The sequence below is a fragment of the Haliotis cracherodii genome, unplaced genomic scaffold (assembly GCF_022045235.1).
Source record: "Haliotis cracherodii isolate W230 unplaced genomic scaffold, xgHalCrac1.p SCAF_18, whole genome shotgun sequence".
NCBI lineage: Eukaryota > Metazoa > Mollusca > Gastropoda > Lepetellida > Haliotidae > Haliotis > Haliotis cracherodii.
This window is the reverse complement of record NW_027266273.1, coordinates 21,026,016-21,051,558: the sequence shown is the minus strand read 5'-3', so window position 1 is coordinate 21,051,558 and position 25,543 is coordinate 21,026,016. Positions and strand designations below refer to the sequence as shown.

Genomic DNA, 25,543 nt, shown 5'->3' with positions numbered 1-25,543 from the left:
TGAGAGTCCTGAACATATTGGCTTAACATACCAGACAAAGTCCTATTGAATCTCTCTACCAACCCATCACTCATGGGATGATACGGCGTGGTCCTGGTCTTCTTAATGCCCAATTCTGCACAAACAGACTGAAAAACCTTAGACTCAAAATTGGCACCCTGATCAGAGTGTAACGAGACTGGCATACCAAACCGACATACAAATTCATCCACAAACTTCTTGGCCACCATTTCCGCCTCCTGACTGGGGATGGCATAAGCTTCCACCCACTTGGTAAAATAGCCCTGTACCACCAAAATATACCTATTTCCATTAGTAGTCACAGGCCAGGGCCCTGAAATATCCATTGCCACTCTCTGAAAAGGATAACCTGCCGTAAACCCATGCAACCTGGCCTTACCACGAGGGATAGGGGACTTTCTTTTTGCACAACCCAGACATGATTTTAACCAAACCTCTACATCTTTACGCCATCCAGGCCAATAGTATCGGACCTTGACCTTTGACAGACTTTTTCTTTTACCTAGATGTCCGCCTCCAGCTACGGCCTCATGAACTCCGTGCAAAATCTCCCTAACCATACTAGGTGGAACCACACTCTGGTTAACACTAGAACCATCCAACTTCCTCACCAAAACCCTTTCCACAATTGCTAAGGAATCCCATTGCTGCAATAATACTGACAAATTTTGTAAATGGGCGTTGTACTAGGGACTGATCTTGTTGATCCACGGCCTTATATAAGCTACTCAAATCACTTCGTTGTGCTTGTTCTAACGGAGATTGAACAGACATTGCTAAAATTTCAACTCTATTGCACTGTCGACAAGGTGTGCGGACAATGCATCAGCATTTCCATGCTTCTCTCCTGGTCTGTTTGATCTCAAAATCATACTCAGATAAAACCTAACCACCGAGCTACTTGTCCCTGGGGTTCCTTAAACCTCATTACCGTATTCGACGTAATAAGCGCCCCGCTTTAATAAGCGCCCACGGCGATAATTGCTAACATATTGACTAGTGAACATTCCCAATTAGCACCCCTTCCGATTGATCAATGTACACAAGACTTATTTATTCGCGTATAACACACTCGTAAGTTATATGCACCCTTAATTATGGGCAATGAAATTCTGGGGAAAATATATGTCGTACATAAACATTTCAGGCTCTCAGCATAAACCACGAAATTTATCTTTCAACTCTGTTTTTTCCACAAAAATAATATTCTAATAAGAGCCCCCTATTTCTAATTTTGAGAGCGCCCTGGGCGCTTATTACGTCGAATACGGTATCCAGGTTATTGAGCCATGAATGCCCCCTCTTGCCCATAAGAAAATGTTTGAAATAAGTCACACCTGTCACAACGGCTAACAATTCTCTCCTGGTAACACAATAATTTCGTTTAGGTCTAGACAAAGTTCGACTCCCATATGCTATGACACGTTCTTTCCCTTCCTTTTCTTGAGACCGCCTCCATGGTCTAGTGGTAGAGCGTCCCCCTGGAGAGCGGAAGGTCCGGGGTTCAATCCCCAACCGCGTCATACCAAAAGACGTTAAAACATGGTACTTGTTGTTACCCTGTCTGGCACTCGGCATTAAGGGGCTAAAACAAGGACTGGTCGGCTCGGAGTCAGTATACTGTGTCTGAGTGGGCTATTCATGTTAAACTGCGGCATGGTATCTCAGTGAGCTAGCACTATAAATCGGCATCAGTCCGGTCTAGTACAAGCAGCCACACAAACACACACACGTACATGCACGTCGCTATATAAGTGCAATAATCTTGGACGCGACGTTAAACCCCATTTCACCTCCTCTCACCTTTCCTTTTCTTGACTTAACACAAAGCCCAGACCAACTCCTCTGGCATCAGTGTCTAAAATGAAAGGTTTCTCAATCAGGATATGCCAAAATGGGATCAGAAACCAAAAAACTTTTCAACAATTCAAAAGCAGTCTGACAAGTCTCAGACCATTCGAATTTTACTCCCTTTTCAGTCAACCTCGTTAAAGGTTTAGCCACACTGGGAAAAATCTTTGAACTTAAGATAATAAGTTGCCAAACCGAGAAAACTTCTAACCTCAGAAACTGTACTAGGAACGGGCCAATTCTGTACTGACTCAACCTTCTTCGGATTTGGCGCTACGCCATCACTAGACACTCTATGCCCGAAATAAGACACCTCTGTAGCACAAAACGTGCACTTAGAAGGTTTAACCTTCAACTCACTCTCTCGTAGTCTTTCTAGCACTTCAGATAAGTGATCTAAATGATCTTCAAAAGTCTTGGAGTAGATGATGTCATCAATGTACACCAAACAGATTTTCCACTGCAAGCCAGCCAATACACAATCCATCAGCCTCTTGAAAGTTCCTGGGGCATTACACAACCCAAACGGCATAACGTTAGATTCATACAGACCTCCAAGGGTTGCAAAAGCTGTTTTCTCTCTCTCTGGGGTGCATTTCGACCTGCCAATATCCCGAAGCTAAGTCCAGAGACGAAAACCAAGAAGAACCAGCTAATTGTTCTATAGTCATCAATACGTGGTAACGGATAGGCATCCTTAATCGAGGCATCATTCACCTTTCTAAAGTCAATACAAACTCTTGTAGACCCATCAGCTTTGCCAACTAGTACTATAGGGGAAGCCCAAGGGGACTCTGAATCCCGGATAATACCATCACACTCCATATCGTCAATCAACTTCCTAACTTCAGGCTGCTTATGAACGGGCAATCTCCTAGGAGCTTGCTTAATTGGCCTAGTATCTCCCGTACGAATCTCATGCTGTACCTTGTTAGTCCTAATTAAGTCATGCGAACCTGCTGAAAACACTTCTGAATACCGTATATGACCGCGGATAAGCCGACCCCGTAGATAAGCCGAGGTGCTAACTTGACCATTGAAATACGAGAGAAAATGATATGACCCGCAGATAAGCCGAACCAGGAAGTGAAAGGCAAAAAAACACCGAAGTCGCACTGAGAGACAGGTGCCAGTACTCGCAGATATTAAAAAATATAAGATGAAAAACGTTGTAATTATATTGAAAAAGTCATTATTTCTAATAAAGATTTAACAAACCAGTCATCCACTTTCATAATGTGGGAACCCCCTTTACACCACTATTGTATGTTAATCCAATTGAATTAAATAAACTATCATACTATGAACACATTGAATGACCATCACTTACTCACAGGCTTCTGCAGTTTATTAAACTAATCTCTGGGGGCGGTCGGGTAGCCTAGTGGTTAAAGCATTTGCTCGTCACGCCGAAGAGCCGGGTTCGATTCCGGACATGGGTACAATGTGTGAAGCCCATTTCTGGTGTCCCCCGCCGTGATATTGCTGGAATATTGCTAAAAGCGGCGTAAAACCATACTCACATACATAAACTAATCTCTCGAAAACAAAGGAATTAAGCCCCTACTCCCAATACGATCGCTAAGCACCCATAACTTGAAAATGTTTTGTAAACATGACAATACTAATAAGCCCGTTATTATCAGTGCTCATTTCCTTGTGTATCGTGTTGCTTTTTAAACAGGAAGCAATCACAGTGGTCACCGTTTGTGACGTCACAGGAAACAGCCGATCACATGTTTTTGCAAATGGCGAACGGAATAACTCGCCGATACAGTTGTTTATTTGCCTCTTACAATAAAGGTGGACATGTGTTCACTATCAATTTTTGAACTTTGCAAAACGTATGTAATAGCAATTTGCGATTTCATCTGGGGATTATATATTATAGCTGTGAATTACATATATTGTTACATGTAAAGATTGTGGAGTTTATGAAGAACGATAAACTTTGAACATTCAATTAAAAAACTTATCAGAAGTAGTAACATGCATAACATTTTTTTAATAATGACAACATTGGTGTATAATAATAACTTTATTGATAATTTATAACAATAATGGCTCTAGTCGTGGCAACTTCCAAACTTTCGGGAAGTTGTAATCTATCAGACCGTCATTCAGGCGATGTTTCTGACAGATCATGATCTGAAAAATACTATCATGAAAGTGTATCCCGTGGATAAGCCGACCCCTTTCTACAGAATCTTTTTTCTGGTCCTCAAAATTCGGCTTATACATGGTCATATACGGTAAGAAGCTAACAACCTATCCAACTTTTGCTTCTGATTCAGTCAAGTCTCCCTTCCTACACTTATCAAAATTGGGCGTACCCGAACTGGGAGAACTCTCAGCTGGACAATTATGAACCATCTCAGTAAAAACTCCTATCTGAGTACCCTTGTTGATAGACACATTCAAAGAAGTGGGGTTAACCACTCTAATAGGAACCATGTTATTCACTGGCTCTACTGCCACCCGAGCCACCATAATCCTTGAAGTGTTTTCAAAACTAGACTGTCCTTCAATGAAACCCTCACCTTCATAATCACCATTTAACTGGGAAAAGAAAATCATTTCATGACCTGCTGGGACCTCCACTGTTTGTGGGACAACAACTCCCAACTGAACCACTTTATCAACCTCTTGTATGGGCACACTACTACCGGCTGCATAGCCCATCCTGTTCTTATGCATGTCAAGAGTGACCCCATATCTCTTGTAAAATTCAGCTCCCAGAAAAGCATAAGGTAAGTTCTGAACAACCGCAAAATAACATGTCAACTTGTTCTTTCCAAGCACTAAAGGTAACTGCACAATCCCCAAATGAACTAAACGTTCATCACCCAATCCAGTCAGATTAGCATGAAAAGGTTTCAGAGTAGGCCTAGATGCTAACCTCTGCCATAACTTCTCACTAATCAAGCTAATTCCACCTCCATTGTCAGTCATCAACTAAGTAAGGACACCTTGCACACGCCCAGATACAAAGTACTGAGGACATACCAAAATCGGTTCTGACCCTGAATTGACACCAATAAGTACAGTATCACAATGCTCAAATTCCTCAGCTGACAATTGGGCCTCATTGCCAGCCTCTCCTAGTTTGGGGAACCTGTAGAATCGCTAGAACCCTTTGCCCAGCCTTGGCATGCGACTTGTGATGTCCTGGGCAGGAAGTGACAATGTTATGACTATTCTTTCATTAATTAATGTATTGGGCATCCCTAATCAACCTATCAAACCAACAAATGCTTTTCTTGAAGTGGATATTTGCGAATGTCAAGGGCTGACATGACCCGTGTTAACTGTTCAAGCACTTACAGCACTTCTAAAGTTACTAAGAATACAAAAAGAAGAAATTTACCTTCTTTGAAGTGTCTATACAGTTAAGTCTTTTACTATAAGACTAAAGTGTCGGCATACCCACAATTCAAGCTTGTATTTTAAGATAACCCACTTAACAGATACACATGCTTCACCTAATGTGTTGATTGATCCAGATCACTATTAAGCCTTATACTTTCTTACAATACTCTTGACGTCCATTAAAGTGAAGACTTTCATATTTGCAAAACACTCCACATCCTATAATCAGAAATGTTTGTACAGGATTGACCCAGCCTAGTTAATCACACTAAGACATCACAGCGGTATCGGGCAAGGTGTTTAGATAAAGGAATAATGTAATAATTGTACTTATGTCACACTACGCGGTACATTAAAAATCTGTTAAGCCAATATCCTCTATCAGGGACCGCCTAGTGGTATAGCATCCGCCCGGAGAGCGAAAGGTCCAGGGTTCGATCCCCGGCTGCATCATACCAAAAGATGTTAAAAGATGGTACTTGTTTTCCTGTCTAGAGCTCGGCTATAAGGGACTCGTAGGCTTAGTTTGTATGCTGTGTCTAAGTGCAGTATTCGTGTTAAACTGCAGCTTGGTATCTCGGAGTGATAGCACTTAAAAATCAGCGCGAGTCCAGTTCAGTGCGCATGCACTGGTTACATGTCAATGAGGAATCATTAAACAAAATTGGATTTGAATAGGTACCATTTGATACAGTTCTACCCAGACAAAATAAGGTATCAGACCAATTACGTATGTTGTATGTTCCGCAAAATTCATCAGAAGCAGAAACTATTATATTATGTATTGGATATTATTTAATAAGTAATCAGATTCTCCGCTAGTGTTGGTGTGTTGTCGCTCTAACCAAAGAAAGCCCTACAAATATATATCAAATTTCTTCCGCTCGACAAGACAGTGCTCTCGTCTAAGACAAAGAAAACTGCTGGGCTGGCAACAAGATCTTTCATAATTTTGACTTCAATTTGTTCGGATATGAGTTCTATAAACTCGGAAGCGACAGTGTCTTTGTACGTTTTTTAAGGTTATCTTTGCGCTGTCAGCTTGTCAAAATGATGAACAATGTTTTGCCTCAAAACGTCCCGGATGTACTCATCCCCTGTTAAGTTGCCCCATAGGCGACATTTTTTCTGGGTTTACAGATAGTGATCCCTCGCTATTGGGCTCTTCGATAAAGCGCTACCTCGGTTACTACGCGCGGCATCGCATGGCTGCCAAAATTTATGTACACTTTTAATACTGAGTTTCATACAGCAGTGATTGTATTGTTCGTTGTTCATTTGCACATAACGCTTCTCATTGCATAGTCAACCATTTATCGCTAAATGGAGTTCTAATAATCTGTTTAAGAACATCCGCGGCAAGTCCCGGAAATACGATTGTTCTACTAGTTAACTTTTCACACTATACATCCTTTGATCTTAGAAGCGCATGCATGCAGTAAGACAACCACAAGCGAAGTTTATTTTCTTAGTGGGCAATCCAATTTGAGGTGACACTGTCAACTCACATGTAGTTGCTGTCACAACACGGCGGTCATTCCTTTTGATTCGGATCAAGTAACCGTATCAAACCAATTAATCTGGCTTGAATGTGTATCTATATTTGCATGAATGTGTATGAATGCGCATAGTGCTGGTCAAAACTCTCATTTTCCGTGTTTTAAGCAACATGACCAATCAATGCCACTGAATCACTCTGTACTTGTGTAATGAATTGTGATTGGCTCTTCACTCATAGCATCTGTTACTACCATTATCGATTGATATTTTCATGTAAGTAGACTACATTCACATTGAATGTGACAGTTAAGGCTTGTAAATAACAACAAACGGCGAAAACATAATGGAGATATATTTTTACACTATGAACGGTAAACAACTTGTATCATTGCAATGTGCGAGACAAGGCGAAGATCATGAGATTGGCCGAGCGCGCTCCCCCGCCTCGGCCTCGGTTAAATGGCTCATCATCTATAACGCCCACCAATTATTTGGACACCATTGGTAGCGTTGTAGCGAGGGACCACTGTATGCTGCTATTTCAAAGTCCAAATGTTAAAAAAAGAAAGAAAATTATCCTTTTTTTTACCGCCAATCTTTTCGTCAAAAAGTTCAAACAAAAGATTTCATTTCCTCGTCGAGCGTAAAGCAAGTCACTCAGGTATTTCTCGCTGGGATCCTTCTCTAATACCATCAAAGCTTGTCAATGCAAAGCGCTGTGGTGACCAGTTAAACTCTTTCAACACTGTTGGCTGGAACACCAGCCAAGAAGCCACAAGTCACCAGATACCACACGGTAGACCGGCCAAGTCAGGTCAAAATAGTTTATAATGTTATTAACCTACTTGTCATATCATTTATTAAATCTATCACATTTCACAAAGTCTGAAATACATATTCCATTTGATTTTATCATTTTGTATCAATAGATTAAAGAAATATTCACCAATTCCCGCAATGTGATTAAAAATAAATTTCTCTCACACTTCGACAACGTACGTGTCCTCATCGAACATGTCAAACAGCCAAATAAAGTCGTTTCAAGCAAATCTTTAAATATATCATACAAAGTAATAAAATCAACAAAAATATATGTAATAGTTGCCGAACTGACATCTAAGTTATTATTTCCATCTTTTCGTGATCGCGTATAGTGTAAGTCAAATGACATCTCGGCTTTCGTTGCCTCAATTTCTCAGCTCGGACACATTGTCTTTAATGCCAAAATATACAGTAAATTACGTTTATGACGAACGATCTTATAACGAACTGACGGATATGACGAACTTACTTTTTGGTCCCGACTATTTGCTGTTTTACTGTATATATGCTTATAACGAACTACAGTTATAACGAACTAAAATTAGTAGTCCCTTTGAGTTCGTTATAACCGTACTTTTGTATGCATAAAAATCTTTGTCACAGCTCGTAACCTAGCACTATGCATCCATGAAGTTCCATATTTTTAATATATACTTAACAAAAGTTCCTGTGACACCAATAGTTTTGTGTATTTTTCAAACAAGTAAAGTTTGGTTTTCAATATTGTAGTACATGTATGGAATCAAGTCACAAACATGCAACTGCTGCAGAAAAGCATGCATTCCAAGCAAAAGTTGACTTTTATGCAAGCCCCATGCATTTCACTACCCAAGAATGGGTATAAAAACGTGCGTTAACGGGATTCCATATGCATTGTTTATCATCGTGCTGACAACAACCACTCAGAAAAACAACAAAATTACGCAATTATTCAACATTACAAAATGCCATGCCTGTCCGAAATGAGCGTCTGCAAGCCATTGGTATGCTTGAAGCAGGATCGAGTCAACATGTTGCAAGACAATTTAACGTCCACAGAAATACCATTTGGTGTTTATGGCAACGTTGGCAACAGATGAATGTGAGACCATCCTCAGTGGCAGGCCACGCTTAACCAATGATCGACAAGACAACTGGATTCAAACAACACACCAACAAAATTGATTCCATCCAGCAACGGTGACTGCAAGAAGCATTCCTGACCTTCGACGAATATATTCACAAATCGTATGTCGTCGCCTTGGATGTGCAGGGATTGTCGCAAGAAGACCTGCCAGACGTCCCATTTTGACAGGAAACCACCTTCAAGCACGTCTACAGTGGTGCAGACAGTGTCTACGCTGGACGGCCATGCAGTGGGGACAAGTTCTATTCACTGACAAGTCTCGTTTTCACCTCAGCCACAGCGATGGACGGATTCGAGTGTACTGACGTCAAAGTGAACGTTACGTCAATCATTGTCATGGAAGATCAGTTCGGGGGCAGCACCGTTATGGTATGGGGTGGGATTACAGCAAGACAGGACCCGTTTGATTGTGGTAGAGGGAAATCTCAATGGACAGCGCTACCGCGACGAGATCATCAGACCTGTTCTACCGTTTTTTGCGTTGTCATGGCATTACCCTTCAACATGACAACCCCCGGCCTCATATTGCTAGACTTGTTCAGGATTCTCTTCAACAAGACAAAGTGAATGTTTCTGCTATGTCAATTTGGACTTGGTTATATTTTTGAATGTTGAAAGTGACGACAAATTACCTCTTATAAAGTACATTTTGTATTGTTCACTGAGATCAAACTAGCAAATCCAGACTAGTACTTTTCAAGTTGTTTTGTTATTTTGTATTTACAGCGACGTAACACTTTGTGTCGAGTTTTAAATTGAGAAAAACAGGGTTTTTTCATTTCCGGGAGTACTTTAGGTAGAAGCTAGATCTCGGATTTTATTAAATGATATATTTGCCGAAAATCGTTAAATTTCTCTTCATTGGTTGTTATGAATGTTTTACCATACATAATTCATTTAAAACTTACTTTTTTAAGTTAATGAATTATTTAAATGTAATGCACATACATGTATTTATAAACAATAGGATAAATTAGACCTTTCCAACAGTGTATGGCCAAACATGTAGTAACAAAGCTGTTTACAAGCAGATAAATTCCTTGATAAATGTTGGTTTCATCTATCACATAAGAGTCTCTGGGTACTTGGCATCACAGCAGTAATCTTCTGGTTGGCTGGTGTAGAAAGAGTTAAACGTCGCTCATTCTGCCAAAATAGCAGCGTCTTTCATGCAATTACACCCATGGCATGAATATTGTTATATTGCCATTTGTGAACAAGCTGAGTGCCAGGCATATGATAAAATGTTCTTGAAAAATTGACTTGTTTTAATTTTGTACATCAAGTCTGCATGTTTCTCGACTAAACGGCTTACGACAGTGTGATGATCCCCCAAATTCCGACCAATGGCATTACAAGACATTCCTGCGTTATGCATGCCGACTATTTGCCATTTTGTGGCGTTTGAAAATGAGCTTAAGAAAGCAATTTTATCGTTTAGATATACTGCTTTTAGGGATACTAAAGGGTAGCATGCTGCACGGTTACACCATGCATGGCACGTGAGCATTCGGCACGCATGACTGATTGCATCATCTCGAGAGAAAAATTCTTCACATAATTATCTTTCATGGCTGTTCAAGGTATTGGGACCAAACAGTAAAATGTATTAGGGTGTGCTTAACCTTTTTCTTGGTGTATATAACATACCTTGTATGAACAAGAATGTCCGTGAGAATATGTATAAGCACAGTTCACCTTGAGAGTTCAACGAAAGTTCAAATATATTGTGACACACAAATATTGGTAGGCACTTGCTACAGAATCTTGACGTTGGTCGACTTGATCTTGAGTGTTGGTAGCATGGTTGAAAGTTGACGTACTCGCATGATTACATGAATATGGCTGAGTCTGGATGGCGTTGTCGATGATTGTCACGATTGCTTGTTTAGGCTGCTTACGTTTAGTTAGGCTGGTCTGTTGTCTTCGTTTTCGCCGTCAAGGTGGTGGCTACATGGCTTGATGCTGCTTTTGTCTCCCATCACCTCTGAACTACCATTTGCTATGCTGCGAGTTAGGGTAGGGGGATCCTGCCTGAGTCACAGCAAACTCACGCCACCCGGATACTCCATCAAATTAACAACGCACTGGAGCATGTGCTTGTAGACACATGTTGCTGATGAATAATTTGCATACTCGTATATGCAAAGGGTCGGCGTATGATTCTCGGTTGGAAGTGACCATGTTCATTTAGACGATGGTTGTCATTGACGTTTCTTTTCCCCCCATTTCCATGGCAACAAGATTGATTATGACTGTTCATAGTGGTGTGTACCTTGCATAGAAAAACCAAGTTCTGAATTCCATGGTATTTTGATAGTTCAAATAACTAGGCTTGTATACATACTGAGGGTGCAGGCTAAAACGGCACCGATTTCTGCAAAAACGGCTTCTGTGTCGGGCGAAAATGGCACCTCTATTTTTAATAACGATTTTTGTAGTAATATATATGGTTTATTTACATGGTATTTGTATGTGATGTATTTACACACAGGTAAGAAGTCGTCTGCAATCTGAAAATATGATTAAAGTTAATATACAATATTCGTTCTGTTACAAAATTGCGGTTATTCTGCAAATTTATGTAATAGCATTATGTAGTTTACTTTAGTAGTAGTAGTACCTCGAAGTCCAAAGTCCTCGGCTCTTTGGGGCGCAACAGTTCCCAGGTTCAGTTCGCCATGCGAATGAGGGTTGAATTGTTTTGGTGTCCACCAGCCTGGTCAGGGTCGACGAGTCTCTGTTGAGCATCTTCAACAATACTGGCGCCCGATTTGTAGATGTTTTCAACAGCTTGTTCCTTTACCTAAAACATAATATGTTCAATTACTCTACTGTAACAATAAGCTAATCAACATGTAATTGAGAGCTTATTGTAAATTAACGAGAACAATTACACCAATCGGTTATAACAACAATATTAATACCTCAACTCGGCTTGAATTGCTGTGAACACTGTCCTGGGACCTGGTTAGGTACTCTCATTTCTTCTGCATCTTCTGATCGGTAACTTTGTCAGTTTCCAATCACCTTCAATGATGGGATCTACGCATCTCAAACAGCGGAAAGGGAAGTCTTCTGTCCGGCAAATTTCTTTTTTACTGGCCAGTTATCACATGATACAGCATGTTGTTTTTTTTTTCTGACATTCTTCTCGCATGCAACACATCGAAAGGCCATTATGAATAATTGTGATCTGACAGCACCATGTTTGGCCTCTTAAATATAGTTTCAGCTTAAATTGAGTAAACGTACTTAAAGCTTCAAAGCATATAGTGTTTTCACAATTAGCTAATTGCGCCTACCAATCAGTCAGTGAGTAAATTGGAAAAGGGGTCTAATTTCTTACTTGTTTTATGTAAGTTTATTATCTTTTATTTGACCAAGGTGTAAAAAAATAAGGTGCCGTTTTCGCCAGGCACTAGTAGCTGTTTAGATAGAAATTCTCATCAGGTTGGATTTAAAGTTACAGATTTGTTCTTTCGAATTTTTAGGGGCTGGGGGGATTTGTCATCTTCTGATGACTCTTGTGTATCTACTAAAATATGGACAGTAACCAAGCTTAGCCAAGCACCCGAGGAAACATCGTCTGTCACCCGATCAAAGATGTAAATCTTGCAGTCACTGTCTTGCGATTGTGCTTGATTTATGCGGTTCTACGTTAGATGCTTGTGGAGCCTCGCAAGGCTGTTCCTTACTGGTGGGTGATGTTCGACAGTTCTCTGAAAGAAAGTAACTTTATATAAACCATCAACCAACTGACAAAGTGAACTGTACTGTGCTCAAAACGAAGAGGTACATTATAATTCATAAACAAAATAAAAATAGAAAACATACCTTTCATTGGAGACACCACACGAACACATCTTGAACCTCTGGAGATGTACTCAAAACAGCAAAGGATATTCTTTGACGCAAGGTGAAGATCAAACTTTTGGTTGGCATTTTAAGGAGGATGATTGCAAGAAGTTTTTTAGATGGAAAAGGGCTAACACAACTTGATGGTATCTGTTATTTAAAATCCCATTCTTTTGGAGAGAATTGAGGGTTTTTAGAACTGTTTGTGATACCATTACTTAAAGATATGCCAAGTGAAGTTTGGACAAATTGAGCAGCAAATTGAAAATGGCTCGTATTTTGATCAAAGTATTGTTTAAAGATGTGAGTCAAGACTGAGTTCTTGATACTGGAGGTGGAAATCTTCCTGGTCTTTCGTCCTTAGAAGGCTCCCCAAATGATTGGTATAGACAACTATCTGGTCACTACTTGCATTTTTCTTGCGCAGCCATTAGCGAAGGTCCTGTTCTGATTCCAGCAGTCTATTCCTTGCCTTTGTAGCTCTTTCTGTAGTGATGGCTTTGTTGCCTACAAATAGTACATGGCTGCAGTCAAGAATGGACAGTTTATCTGTCTAAGAAATATTGATGGATCTTCATAAATTTTCGTTCGAGGATAAGGAATGCTAAAGTGGTGGTTGATAGTGGTTACATGGAAATTTCCTAAATTATATGTGGTGTCATATCCAAGAATGATAGGTGTAACCAGTTTCTTGTCATGATTTTAAGGTTATTCATAATGTTATCTAATGCCAATACTATTCTGAGATCTGGATAGGTGATGATACCAAGGATAAAGGGTTAAAGGTAATGGGCAAACTCTTGTACACTGACATGATCAAGATACCATTTAAAGTGGTGGTTTTGTTGTAGTTGTCCTTGGTTTCTAACTTGTATCTGATTTCATTGGTTCAAAACCCTTTGGAATGTGCCAGAAATCGATGGGTCAGTTATTAATTAGCAATATGTTGGTGACAGGTGCTGGTGTCCCTTGCCTTTGCTAGTTCTACAGTGTTCGTGGTCTCCATGTAATCTGTTACCATGGGGCATGGGTTGTGTGCTGAATGGTCTCCTTTATAATGAACTATCTTAAACAGGGATATCTTATGGCGGAATTCTTATTTGCTGATTTGTGTTGGGACTTCTTCAGAATCTGTTGTAAAATAATATTCCTTACATTAAACCTCTCCAAGAGGACATCGGGAACATCTGCCTCCTTGTCTCCCGACAGATCTTGTCACTATACCTTTCTCCTTGTGACATCTTAGATACTTTACCAGAGACGCCAACAAGTACTGCAGTCATTGTCAGATTGTGTGATTGGTGGCTCCTTGCCCAGGCGAGGCACAAGGGACATGATCAATAAGCCCGGCTCTTCATTCCAGTACTGTCTGTTTGTATAAAGTAGGAAAGCCATAGCACTGTCAGATCAGGCAAAACTTAAATTTAGTATTTTCTAAAAGCTTATTCATCGTAGAGTTACAAAATATGTGTAATTTTTCATGCACACCCACCTGTTTGCAATCGAGTTGAGACATGTTTACTTTCTTCGAAACTGCGCATGCCATCTCATTTACAAATGACTGGTTGATGGCCGATAAAGGGACTTAATTGTTCAATCGGAACATCCGTCTTGTTACACTGAATGTCTGTCTGAATCAGTAGTGTACGTATAATATGCACGATATTTGGTTAGAACAAGGAGGAAATGTATTTTAATCCTGTATTTGGATAACAATTTGAAAAAATTTGCATGTTGGCAGTAAAATTGTTGGAAAACACTTCCACAGATTTCCAAACAGTTCGTCTAGGATTTCATTTTGATAAGTTTGTACTGTAATATTTCCGCTATCTATACAACGGCACATTATCTTCCCGTAGTTGGGGTATTTATGCAGCAAAAGGTATTTCGACTCTTAATATTTTCTTAAACAAAAGATGTTGAATGAGTACTAACCTTTTCAAACTTGCTAGGAACATCATCATGATGACCAGGATTGCGTTCATGGCATCAGAAACTCGAGAAACGGACACCCCTGTCATGCGATATTTTGAAACTTAGAAAACATGAAATGTGTTTGGACAGCGATTTTGCTATTATATACTTATCGAATGATATAGAAATTTAAAAAAAAAAGAAGATTATTGACAACAAAACAATCTCGTTTGTTTTAGCCATCAACAATATTCCCTACCGCCTCACTTCTATTATGTTACACTGGTTTAATCTTAGGAAGGCTACACCTTGATGGTGTATTACCAAAACGCTAAAACGGTTCACCTATTGACCAGGACCCGGTTGTATCAAAGCCTCATTAACTAATGGCTACATTAAACCCTAATGATACATTAAATGCTTAATGCACCATTAGTTAATGGCATCATTAAAATCGGTTGTATCAAACGTTTATTAGCATATCATTATCTAATGATGCCTTAATGTAAGTGTCTTCATTAACCTGTCATTAAATTCGGTGTTTCCCCTAAATATTTCCCACAATTCCTTGATGTAAACACGTACGCGTTACTTCCGGTCGTCTGTCAAAATGGCATCGTATCAACCTAAACCTAGGAATAGAAACAAGAATTTCGACAGCTCCGAAATTCAGCTTATTGCCGAGTTGGTGGAGAAACACATCTCCATACTTAACAGTAAGTTGTGTAGCACCGTCACCCACGAAAGAAAGAAGGCTATTTGGGCAGACATTACTTCCAAAGTTAACGCTCTCGGTGTTTGTCAGCGTACAACAAAAGAAATAAAAACAAAATGGACGAACATGCACCAGACGGCCAAAAGGGAATTCAGTAACAGACAGCTGGACATGAGGAAGACCGGGGGAGGGCCCTGTATTGCCCCACTTTCCACGACGAGTGAAAAGATAGTCGACATTTACAAGGAATGTCCCAGTTTCACTGGACTCACGGGCATCGAATCGGACGATCTAGTGATGCAAATGGGTATGTCGCGTGCATTCAATAAAATATCGATACACAAACTGTTGTAAGTGTTAAAAAAGTACTTTACATGATACAACGAACTAGTAGCCTAATCAGCTGTTCATACACGTTGAACAAGGTTATGGGGAATCGGGTATTGCACATGATTTGATGATCATTAATCAAAAGGAAATGAAAAAAGAACATTTAACCAACCTTTTTGACAACACTTTCAATTAAATTGGAGCGTGTGATAAAATACACAGTGCATATTTACATTTGTAATGGTATTTCTCATCCGTTCTCCGACAGGCAGCCATTGTGGAAAGAGAAGGGGGGGCAACTCTCATTACCCCTATTCCAAACCAAGAAGTTCATGTTGTGTCTTTCGATGTTAAGTTCAAATCTTGACATTCTTCGTCTCTAAATGCAAATTTTATGTGAAGCATTTATACTTTTCATGAGAGAATTTTCTTATGACAACGAAAATTGGTTGAAAAAATATTTCACATTATAGCAGTCATTTTTCTGAAGGTGGCTGCAGACATAAAATAGGCCGTGTCATCACACAAATATATCATACAATTCTAATATATCATTTCCTTTGGTAATAAAACAAATGATAATAACCCTGGTGCCGTACCTCTCCCGTTTTAACAGTGTAAAAATATTAATTATATTATTAACTGATGTTCAATAAGTGCGCAAAAAACTATGTGTGTGCAGGTACGGAAGTCGCCGATGTAATTGGCTCTCCTTCGACATTACACCTGTTAGCACGGGCTTTAGAAGAAAATGTTTGCGATGTCCCTACTCAGGAAGCGTCTGTGCCCAGTTGTTCCAGCTCAGGAAGCGTCTGTGCCCAGTTGTTCCAGCACACAGATCTACCCAGAAGGAGAAGTGTCTGTCGACGCATCTGCATTACATGACGACATTAGTACCATCGAAGAGTATGTCCTGTTAATTAATACTGGAATCTTACTTCTTGCAGCAATGCTAACAAACATGTAGTGCCAAGTCCTTTTCTCTACTCGCCCATCCCTTAGATTGAAACACTCATACTAATTTTGGCCTTTAACACACGCGTATATAGCGTAACATTCACTGTATATACACACGGAGACTCGCATGATCCAAAAACAATGTATTTTTTCAGGCCTTTGGTCCAGACTGGGGGGAAATCAAATCGTGTCCATCGAAGAGTATGTCGTATTAATTAATACTGGAATCTTACTTCTTGCAGCAATTCTAACAAACATGTAGTGCCAAGTCCTTTCTCTACTCGCCCATCCCTTAGATTGAAACCTCTTCGGTCAGGTCAGAAGAACCTTACATGCTCACCGTGAAGTCTTGGCGTTGTGCAACAAATTCAAACTCATTGTATCCGTGTAGCGTTTAGGTGTATTTTTTCTGAAGGGAAATGTGCACTGTGTACACTGGACAATACTTACGCAGGAATCTAAATTTTAGTTAAACAAAGCTCGGAAACTATATCCCTTTGATTCAACACGAAAAGACAAAAGTGCACGCAAAAGATTTTGGTTAAATATTTGTAAAAATTATATTTGCACGCATTGGCAAATACATACTGCGAACACTGTCAACTATTTTCTTCAGTGACAACAGATGGTATCTCTGCATTCTTCTGTATAGTTGTATTAAAGCAGAGACAGTTTGATCATTTCAGTTAGTGAAATAGTGCCTTGTGATATAATCACGGATGCCCCGTCCATCTTCGGGACCTGTATATTGCCCTTCAATGTTACTGTCGTCCTCTCCATCAACATCCAGCATGGGTTTACGAAGAATTATCGCCAGATTATGCAACACAGCACAAGCACCTGTGAAATATAGTATGATTGTTTAAAGGGTCTACAGAATTGTTATCATTCGATTTTTATGTTATATGAATGAGTGTTTCCCACTGGTGTTAGCACTTATAAATCGGTTATCTTCAAATGTATTTCATAGTTACAGTGTATATTATTATCTTAGTAAACTAACCAATGATGGTGCAAACTCTCTCTGGGCTCATCCTGATTTCACCGTGCAGAACATGGAAACGCCGTTTGAGCCACCCAAATGCTCTTTCTATGGTTGACCTTGTTCTTTTATGGGAAGAGTTGAATCGCTCTTGCTCGGGGCTAGATGGCTTTAGATACGGAGTCATCAAATACGGACGACATGCGTATCCACTGTCACCGAGAATAACGCCGTCTTGTAGAGTCGTATGGTGTGTTACCAGGTGTTGCCGCACGTTACTCATCTTGAACACGTGGCTGTCATGCGTACTGCCTGGCCATCTCGCCACTAAGTTAGTAAATTTACCTACAGAACGAGACAAATGTGGTCAATGTTAATATAAGTCAATATTACCATCGAACTTGGTTCATAATGCAGCCACTGCAATATAGCTGAAACATTGCTGATCGCGGCGTTAAACAACAAATGCTGAAATCATATCATTCTATAAAGATTTGTCTGATAGCTATTTCGTTTAACAACGTGAATGGTGTCAGGGTCGTAAACATATTGTCCTTGTGACTTTGAAGGGGAGACGTTTATGTTCCATGCACAGGTTTAACAGTGACATTTGATTTGTTATTATAAAAAAATTATTTAACACACCTTGGCTGTCACACACTGCTTGAACGTTGATCGAATGGTAGCCTTTCCTATTGACAAAGGCAGGTTCGCTGTCTGATGGTCCCTGTATCCGTACATGTGTCCCATCGATACATCCGATCACTCCAGGAAATCGAGATATATTGTAGAATTCCTTTCTAATGTCGCCTATATCCCTCTCGGACGGCCAGGTAATAAACTTGGGCACAAGAGACGCAATGGCAAGGGAAACTTTCCTCACAACTCGTGAGGCTGTTGATTTGTCTATCCCTATTGTGTCGCCAGTGATTTGTAGGAAACTTCCACTTGCAAAGAAACGTAGGGCTACCAGAACCTGATAAAATGATTATACAGAGGCTAATGATAGGTTTGACAAATTTTCAAATATTTCCATAATACTTATATCCACTTTGTTATTTATTTGGCTGCGTTTTCATTATGTCTCACTAAGTAAAGTGTTAATTATTGATATAAGATGTGCATGCTTTAATTAATCAAAAGGTTCTTTTGGCCGGAATCGAACACGCAAAACTGTTCTCTTCAGTGTGCACGACACATTTAGTTTAAGTCATTAGAGTAACTCCCCCTTATGAAATTGATCATGGCTGACAACGCCAAGTTGAAAACGTATCTTTCTGGAGTGAAGTGAAAGGGATCCATGAATTTACATTACTTTCTATTGTGAAATATATTTACAAGGTTGGTATCATTAGGCTGCACATAAGACTTTACCAACACAGACCAGTGAGCTGACCCACGTAGAAGTGCTTTTCATTCATTGTAAAGATTGCCGCTATAAATGTGGCGCTATAATAATATGTTTTTTTCAAACTAGCTGAGTTTCTATTGACGACATTTACCTGTAGTTCAACACTTAGTGCGTGCGATCTTGCAGATTTGGGCTGTAATTCATCTCTCACAAGATCGCAGACATATCTGATGCTTGCCTTCCCAAAACGGTAGCGTGCCCTTACTTCTTCATCGCTCATGGATTCGAGGTGTTGAGTTCGTTTTCTGAAAACACGGTCTTTCCTTGTGCGTCCTAAGCGTTCAAACAATATGTTCGCGGCCATGTTTGTTGTTAATGACACACTAATGATGCCCCAGAACCTTCATTAAGTTAATGACGCGCTAATGACACCACGACGTCATTAAAACGTTAGTACAACTGGATTTAATGATACATTAGTTAATGAAGGTTTAATGACACGTTAATGCATCATTAAAGTTTGATACAACCGGGTCCAGGTAACCATTTAACTTAAACAATGTCCAAGTGTTTATTTAACGCTTAGGGAAAGTTGATAAATAGGAATGAGAAAAGAACAAACTATACATGGGTTACATTTACTTGACTTTTTAAGAATACCCTGAAAAACCATAATAAGACATTAATTTTAATACATTTTACAATTTCAGTACACATTCAAACAAGTTGCCTCGTTGAACAGATGTGAGCTCATCTCGCTAGAGTTGATTCCTTTCTTGACTTGAGGTGGATGGTTGGAGGCATAGTGATCTGTGTGGGTTGGTTTCCGGTCAACAGTGGTCTGGAGTTTGTCGTTACTCTTTCTGTACAAGGGGAGCTGACGATTAGTTTCTTCCTCCATGCTGAACTGCATTCATGGGTTTTGGGAATTCAGGTGGTCCAATAGGGTTCTATGGTCATTGTTAGGCTGTAGGATGACAAAGGTGTCATCTACTTTGCGGAACCAGCTTTAGGGGGTTATTGGATGTTTCTAGGGCGTTTTCATCAAGGTGGGTCAAATATCTGGGTGACCAAGGGTGATAGTGGGGATTGCACTGGGAGGCCTTGGGTTTGTTGATAGAAGTTATCTCTCCAGGCGAAGTATGTTGAGCTGATACAGGAGTGGATGAATCGGATAACTCTGTCGGTTGTTAGTCGGGTGTCTAGGGATGGATGGATTTCCTCAATGCGGGTTCTGATGATATCAGTGGCCCCATCCCGGGGTACATTTGTGAATGTATCGTGCTAGTTACTAGCTTTGACAAAGATTTTTCATGCATATATTTTTGCATTAAACATCGTGTCTGAGCCGAGAATTCAAGGCGACGAAAGCCGAGATGTCATTTGACTTACATTACACGAGATCGCACGAAAAGATGGAAATAATAACTTAGATGTAAGTTTGATTGCTTTTAGATATATTTTTTTTTATTTTATTTATTACTTTGTATAATATATTTAAAGATTTGTTTAAAACGTCTTTATTTTGCTCTTCGACATGTTCGACATGGACCCGTTGTCGAAATGTGTCCGAGAATTTTATTTTCAATAACATCTCGGGAAATAGTGAATAATTTTTTAATTTATCGATAAAAAATGATAAATTAAAATATAATACGTATTTCAGACATTGTGAAATGTGACAGATTTAATAAATGAATGATATTACAGGTAGATCTAGGTCCATGAAAATATATTCTATTTTGACGTGACTACGGCTTGGCCGGAAAACCGTCCTACGGTGTCTGGGGACTCGATGCTTCTTGGACGGAAAACCGGCCTACGGTGTTGAAAGAGATTGACACATATTGATGATTTGAAGTTTTATTTTGAAATTATTTGGGTCCTATGGCAAGTGAAGTTTTTTTTTAAAATTTCCACCCCTGCCCTTTGTGATCAGCCTCCCCTACTTTGGAACAGCTGGCCACAAAACCAAGACTCTAAAGACACAGGCCAACATTAATATTTTTCAAAAGAACACAAGAGCCACAGGGAAACAACCATCCAGCCACAAACTAGAACAGTCAGGAACAGTGGTCCACATTCTGTGCAATTGTGGACAAGCTTAAATTGGAGAATCATCTAGGCCCCTCAAAACCCGGATTAAAGAACATCAAAGTTCAGTCTAAAAAAATGACTAAATCTGCTCTATCAGACCATATCTGTGACAACCCAAGTCACAGCATCCAGTGGGACAAAGTCAAAGCCCTCCAATCCAGTATAACTACATCTCATTTCTATTCTACTGTATAAACATTGCCTCCAACCTGTATATATACTTGTCAACCATACTCTGTACATGACTTGCTTAATAATGGTGTAAGAACCCACACGGAAACATCACCCTTAATTGTGATAAAGAAGTTGTTCATCCATCAATCTTATCCTTACTTAGACATTTGGAAGTTGGAGTACTATCAAAGGAGTACTAAAACATTTACAATAACTTCAGCTACAAATACAGCATTGTCTGCATTTGGAGATAACATCCAGTTCTTTGTCACTGAGGTGGATGCCCTCCCAGGCATACTGTCCTGTCTGATGCCAGGATCTTGGTATGTGGCACAATTGTACCGCTGAGCTATTTGACAGGGTTGGCTAGCCTGCGGTTAATGTTCTTCTGCATCCTCTCAATCTTTATTGGATCCCGGGCACCATGCTGGTAGCGCCTGGGCAGCATTGAGGATATGATGATCCTGGTGTCGGGAAGTTGGGAGTCGAATCCAAAGGATTGATGCCACCATGTCAAGGTAGAGATGGCTGCCCTTGACCGTGCACAGGTCATTGGAGCCCAGGTGAATGATAAGGTCTCTGCGACTGCACTGTGTTGCCTTGACCAATGCATCTAAGATGGCGCCCAGGACCGCCCACCTCATTTCCACCTTGCTCCAGCCGTAGCGTCTTCGGTGGTCCAGACTAGTGCCGTTCAGAAGCAAGTACTGCCGTGCCCTGGCCATGTAGCTGGAGCCCACCATCCAAACAATAAATAAGAAGTGTAGTAAATACCATGTATAGAATAAATTTGTACAAACCTGTAGAGGTTATGAATTCTCTGATGAAATCCTCCTTGGGGCACTTATTGCATTTTCCTTGCTCAAGAAAATCTACATAACATAGTTGTAACCATTTTCCTTAATAAAAAATGTTGCCACACAAAAAACTTCGTGTTTGTATGATATACAACCACCCTTACGGGGCCTCACCTTCCACGGCGCGTCACCCCAGGGGAAGCAACTCTCACCTAAATCACTTTCCATATGTCTAATCCGGCTTGAGGCAGTGGACCCCGGCTGTCGGCAGTTCGATAACTTGCGACTGTGGGTCCACCCGGGGCTCTTCGGGCGCTAATGGGAACCCGATGGATTCCTCGCCCCGCGAAAAGGCTGCTGGCCCCGACCCCTGCCTCTATTGCTCCTCCTGGCGCCCATACCTGAAGGAAGCGGCTGCTTCCAAGCAGGTGCAGACTTCTGACCTGGTGTCAGCGTAGGAGTCAAGTGGAGAGGTCCGCTTAAGCGGTTTAATGCTTGGTATCTCCAACAAGGCCTTAGAATCCTTGATAGAGGCATACAATTGCGAGGCCTCACGGACCACCTGCTGAGCCCCAGGAAAGAGGATGGCACCAATCTTATATGGCAAAGCAAGTAGGTCCTGGCGTGTGGAAGTCGAGTATTTAGATACCGACATCCACAGCCTACGCATGCCCATAACTGCGCACAGCTGCGAGGCACAGCTACGAATAGCGTCCCATGCAAGATGACTGTGGACCACCGTAAGTTGCGCGGCAAACTCCCAAGAGTCGACCGGCCCCTCTCCCACTAACTCCCTCTGTACAGCCGACAGATATGCGGAGTGTACGGACACACGGAGCTGTTGGCATGCATTACGATATTGCTCCTCGAAGCATATGTAAGCAGCCTTCAACTCCGCACTGCACCCGGGAAAGGGGGGTAAGCGCCAGCCCTGCTTGTCCTTAGTCAAGTTGGGTGTCAAACTTCCTGCGGGCACCCGACAACAGAGGGTTGATGACTTCATGCACCAGGGAGGATAGAACACGGAGCCGCATCTGGGGTGCCTTGCTAGGAGCAAAAGCCTCGCCCGGAAGGCGGAACTCGGTCGGATCCGACTCTGGCATGGGCGCAGCCACCTGAGGCAGTACCTGGACAATCTTGTCCCGCACATGCCTCAACGAGGAAGCGAAAGAAAATGTTCCTGAGGTCTCCGATTCGTCTCCACCCTCCTCCATGCACTCCTCCTCTCTCGATACTGAGCCAAAGTTAATCGACTCTTTCCCCGAGAGATGAAGCAGACGAAGTCGGAAGGGGACGCCCAAAGGCCTGGGCGCTCTCATTCCCGGGCTGCACCCAGCCCGAAGCGGAGTCCCGGTTCCGAGGTGCTGGGATTTCAAGGGAACCCACCTGGCTCTGGGCTAGGTATCCACTAGAGGAAGCCTCGGCCTCGGAAGAGGCGTCTGGCGCTGCCAGGGCAAACTGTACGTCGGTAGTGCACGGGCCAGCGCCTACCACCCATCCACTGGGGAGCGACCTCGAGCTGGTGCCGAAGTCCGGTCTGAGATCGTCCCCGAGACCAAGTCGCCTGCCTTGGCTGACGCTGGGAATATCACGAGGATTCGAAGCCGCGTCCAGCGCCGACAAAGGGGAAGGCTCGGCCCGCAGCTCCTGCTGGAGCTGAGACTTCACCTCCTCCATCGACGCAATCTGCGACTTAATAAGGCAGATGTCTGCCAAAGACGGTGCAGGAGGGTGCAGTGTTTATTACGGGGACCCTAGAGCCTTCTCCCCCGGCCCCCGGGGAGGGAGCTGAGGAGACAGTCTCTGCTGCTTTATCTTTTTAGACATTTTAGAAGGGGCTGGTCTTAGCTGATCTAATATCCACCCCCGCCTTCAAGAGACCCTTAAAGTGCATCAGATCAACTTGTCTATTTTCTGCGCCCGTGGGGTGAAAGCAATACAGATCGGGCATGACCCATCGTCATGCCCGTCTTCCGCCAAACACTTGAGGCAAGTATCATGCCTGTCTTGGGGGGGGAATCGAAGCCGAGCACCCCGTACACAGTTTGAAGGTCTGTAAAAAAGACCGTAATTTCTCAGTTGGGCTGGAAGGGTATTAAAATGTATCAGTGCGATTGAAAGATTGTAAAGATGCCTGCATAAATTGTGAAACTGAGAGCAAAGGCGTAATTTAGAATGGCTATTAGTATCGCATTACAAATCGCAATGTCGTAGTATAATTATAACACCAAAGTGGGCGTGTTACGGGCGAAGGTGTAAAAAAAAAACGTAATAAAGGTAAGTGTAGTTTAATTATAATTAACACACCACCTTGGGTTTATGTAAAGGAAAAAATTGTAGACCAAAGCCGTATGATGTAACAAAAAACACAAGCTGTTTTTAATGGCCTTGGTGTTACATGTATCAGACCGTGGCACTACAATATGGACGCCATAACGTCCATTTGAATTCAAAGGTACCGTACATGTGGCGTATAATTACAACTCTATAACTTTACAATGCAAGGTATTACGCCTTTGCAATATCAAACGCTTTAAACAGATCGAGAAGGGCAACAGCCTGTGCTCTTCCTTTCTTTTTCGCATGTTCCATCATGGATAACAATAGTTGGATATTCTCTACACGACCAGCTTAGTGAACCCACGCTGTCTAGGATGTAGTGTGACTGCTTTTTGCAACCTGCTAGCGAGAACCTTCGTGTATAGCCTTATTACAACTGACGCAATGGTGAGTTTGGGCCTACCATGTCTGCGATACATGGTTCCCTGTAGCATTGTGCGGTCTAAAAGCTGGGAAATTAACTCTTGAGATTAGCTGTTGCGTACAATCAGTGAAGAGATTAATGCCAAGGGACCCCTTACATGGCTGGTAGACAAATAGGGGCTTCCGGAGTGCGCTATAAACCTCAAGGGAAATTGGTTTCAAAATCTACGAGTTATCAATCAACTTGCTGGTAACAGGGTAACCAGTACCGTCACCCTCGATTCTCTTTGTAGGCAGCTTCTATGACCCCAATGGGTAATGGACATGAAGTATCGTGTTTCCCATCGAGGATTTCCGCCACTAACTTAGATCAATTATATGCCCAGAGCTGTTGCACCCTTTGAAATTCCGCTGCTTTCCCCTGAGATCGGCCCCACAGTTTTGCTCTGCCTGACATTTTGTCTTTTCTTCCTTTGTTTTTCTGCCCTGTTGGTCATTCGACCTAGCTGAACAAGCATGTCGAATGTGTAGGAATTGTAACAATTTGACTTCCACCTGCCACATTGCCATATGAGGTATTGGGCGCTCCATTCATGGCTGCTGATGTAGCCGCCCACAAAGTAAATATTTATCTTACATGAGGAATCGTACACCAAGCGCGAAGTCTAGTGCGTGATGCAGGGTGCTCACCCCGGGGTGATTATGTTACAGGGGTGAATGAGTTACAGCAGTAATTAGCCTATCTTTTGGATAAGTGAGATAAAGCCATTTAGTAGTGAGAGTTGCGATTCACTTTTAATTGTATTAGTTACCTCAATTTGTGTCATCTGTAAGTTTCCTGTTGTGATAATGGGATCTTTGGAGGAAAGTAATTGTCCCCCGCCGCGCGAAAGCGCGAAGCGGGGGATATAGTATTCACGACCGTCCATACGTCCCACCTGTTTGTTGCCGCGATATCTCAAGAACTAAACACTGG

General features: G+C 41.5%; 2 protein-coding genes across 2 annotated transcripts; one reads left to right on the top strand and one right to left on the bottom strand.

The window, feature by feature from the left end:
- Positions 1–15,071: 15,071 nt before the first annotated feature.
- Positions 15,072–16,682, top strand: LOC139465545 (nuclear apoptosis-inducing factor 1-like). Its single transcript, XM_071247264.1, has 4 exons — positions 15,072–15,483; positions 16,189–16,275; positions 16,307–16,412; positions 16,619–16,682. The coding sequence occupies exons 1-4, from the start codon at positions 15,072–15,074 to the stop codon at positions 16,680–16,682; spliced, it is 669 nt and encodes a 222-aa protein (XP_071103365.1).
- A 310-nt stretch (positions 16,683–16,992) lies between these two features.
- LOC139465544 (putative nuclease HARBI1) lies at positions 16,993–19,697 on the bottom strand. The gene is made up of 5 exons (XM_071247263.1): positions 19,510–19,697; positions 18,948–19,101; positions 18,091–18,421; positions 17,467–17,790; positions 16,993–17,303 (listed from the first exon to the last, which is right to left on the bottom strand). The coding sequence occupies exons 1-5, from the start codon at positions 19,695–19,697 to the stop codon at positions 17,146–17,148; spliced, it is 1,155 nt and encodes a 384-aa protein (XP_071103364.1). The 3' UTR covers positions 16,993–17,145.
- Positions 19,698–25,543: the final 5,846 nt, after the last annotated feature.

Bases quoted from the DNA above. Each gene is read 5' to 3' on its own strand.
- LOC139465545 (XM_071247264.1), top strand. From the start codon at position 15,072: ATGGCATCGTATCAACCTAAACCTAGGAATAGAAACAAGAATTTCGAC. The intron at 16,276-16,306 runs CTCAGGAAGCGT...CAGTTGTTCCAG, and splicing joins AAATGTTTGCGATGTCCCTA to CTCAGGAAGCGTCTGTGCCC. The intron at 16,413-16,618 runs GTATGTCCTGTT...GTATTTTTTCAG, and splicing joins GACATTAGTACCATCGAAGA to GCCTTTGGTCCAGACTGGGG.
- LOC139465544 (XM_071247263.1), bottom strand. From the start codon at position 19,697: ATGGAGGAAGAAACTAATCGTCAGCTCCCCTTGTACAGAAAGAGTAAC. The intron at 19,102-19,509 runs GTACTGAAATTG...CCGTGTTTTCAG, and splicing joins GAGGCAACTTGTTTGAATGT to AAAACGAACTCAACACCTCG. The intron at 18,422-18,947 runs GTAAATGTCGTC...TCATTTTATCAG, and splicing joins CACTAAGTGTTGAACTACAG to GTTCTGGTAGCCCTACGTTT.